The sequence below is a fragment of the Carlito syrichta genome, unplaced genomic scaffold (assembly GCF_000164805.1).
Source record: "Carlito syrichta isolate Samal-C Ts95f unplaced genomic scaffold, Tarsius_syrichta-2.0.1 Scaffold180901, whole genome shotgun sequence".
Classification (NCBI taxonomy): Eukaryota; Metazoa; Chordata; class Mammalia; order Primates; family Tarsiidae; genus Carlito; species Carlito syrichta.
Genome location: NW_007124997.1, coordinates 374,253 through 375,006, shown reverse-complemented (window position 1 = coordinate 375,006; position 754 = coordinate 374,253). Strand labels below are relative to the sequence as shown.

Sequence of the window (754 nt, the reverse complement as noted above, 5' to 3'; positions counted from 1 at the left end):
TCAGCGCTGCCCGCCAGCATCTACAAGTGATTTTTCTGTCGTCTTCACGTCCGCCGCTTGTCTACGCCAGTAGACTGCAAGTTCTCTGTGGACAAGGGCTTGGGAAAGGTGAAGCGTGTTGGAAACCGGCGCCTCCCGCGGCGTCTCCCACTCGGGGACCCTGGATGCAGCCGCTTTAGCAGCGGGGCTCCTCCCGAGGCAGAAGGAAGGCGAGACCCCGAGTGTGGTCCGAGGCGCCACTAGGGGTGAGGAGGGCCGAGCAGACCCCAGCCCCGCCCGCCTGCGGGCCCTGCTCCGTGTCGCCAAGCCGCGGTTTCCAGGCAACGGCCGAACACAGACGCGGGCCAAACGCGGGTACCGGGCCAAACGCGGGTGCCTGCTGCCTGCGGCCGGCTGACTCGGGCTGAACCCTTGGGAGGGCGGGTCGGCCCACGGCCACGGCGGGGGATCTGGACCCGGACGCCATGGAGGACGAGGAGGAGGAGGAGATCACCGCCGCCACGCTGCGGGGCAAGCCCCGGCCGCCGCCCATCTCGGCGCTGTCCGCCTTCAGCTTCGTCCCGCCGCGGCGCCAGGACCCCAAGGAGCACAGCTACTACTACCGCCAGAGCCAGGTGCGCGGGGACGCGGGCTGCGGAGAAGCAGGAGGTAGGGGACCGGGAGACTGAGCCGGGCGAGGAGGGCGAGGGGAGGGGAGGGTCGCCGCCGGGGCCGGACACTGGGGGAGGGGCTCCCCGCGGGGCGGCACCCTGGG

General features: G+C 71.4%; 1 protein-coding gene across 1 annotated transcript in view; it reads left to right on the top strand.

Moving 5' to 3' along the window:
• The first annotated feature begins 464 nt into the window (after positions 1 to 464).
• CUNH5orf49 (chromosome unknown C5orf49 homolog) overlaps positions 465 to 754 on the top strand; it is a 28,908-nt gene continuing 28,618 nt past the window's right edge. The window contains exon 1 of the mRNA XM_008051508.1: positions 465 to 614. Coding sequence (XP_008049699.1) covers positions 465 to 614 — 150 coding nt within the window. The remainder of the gene's footprint in view (positions 615 to 754) is intronic.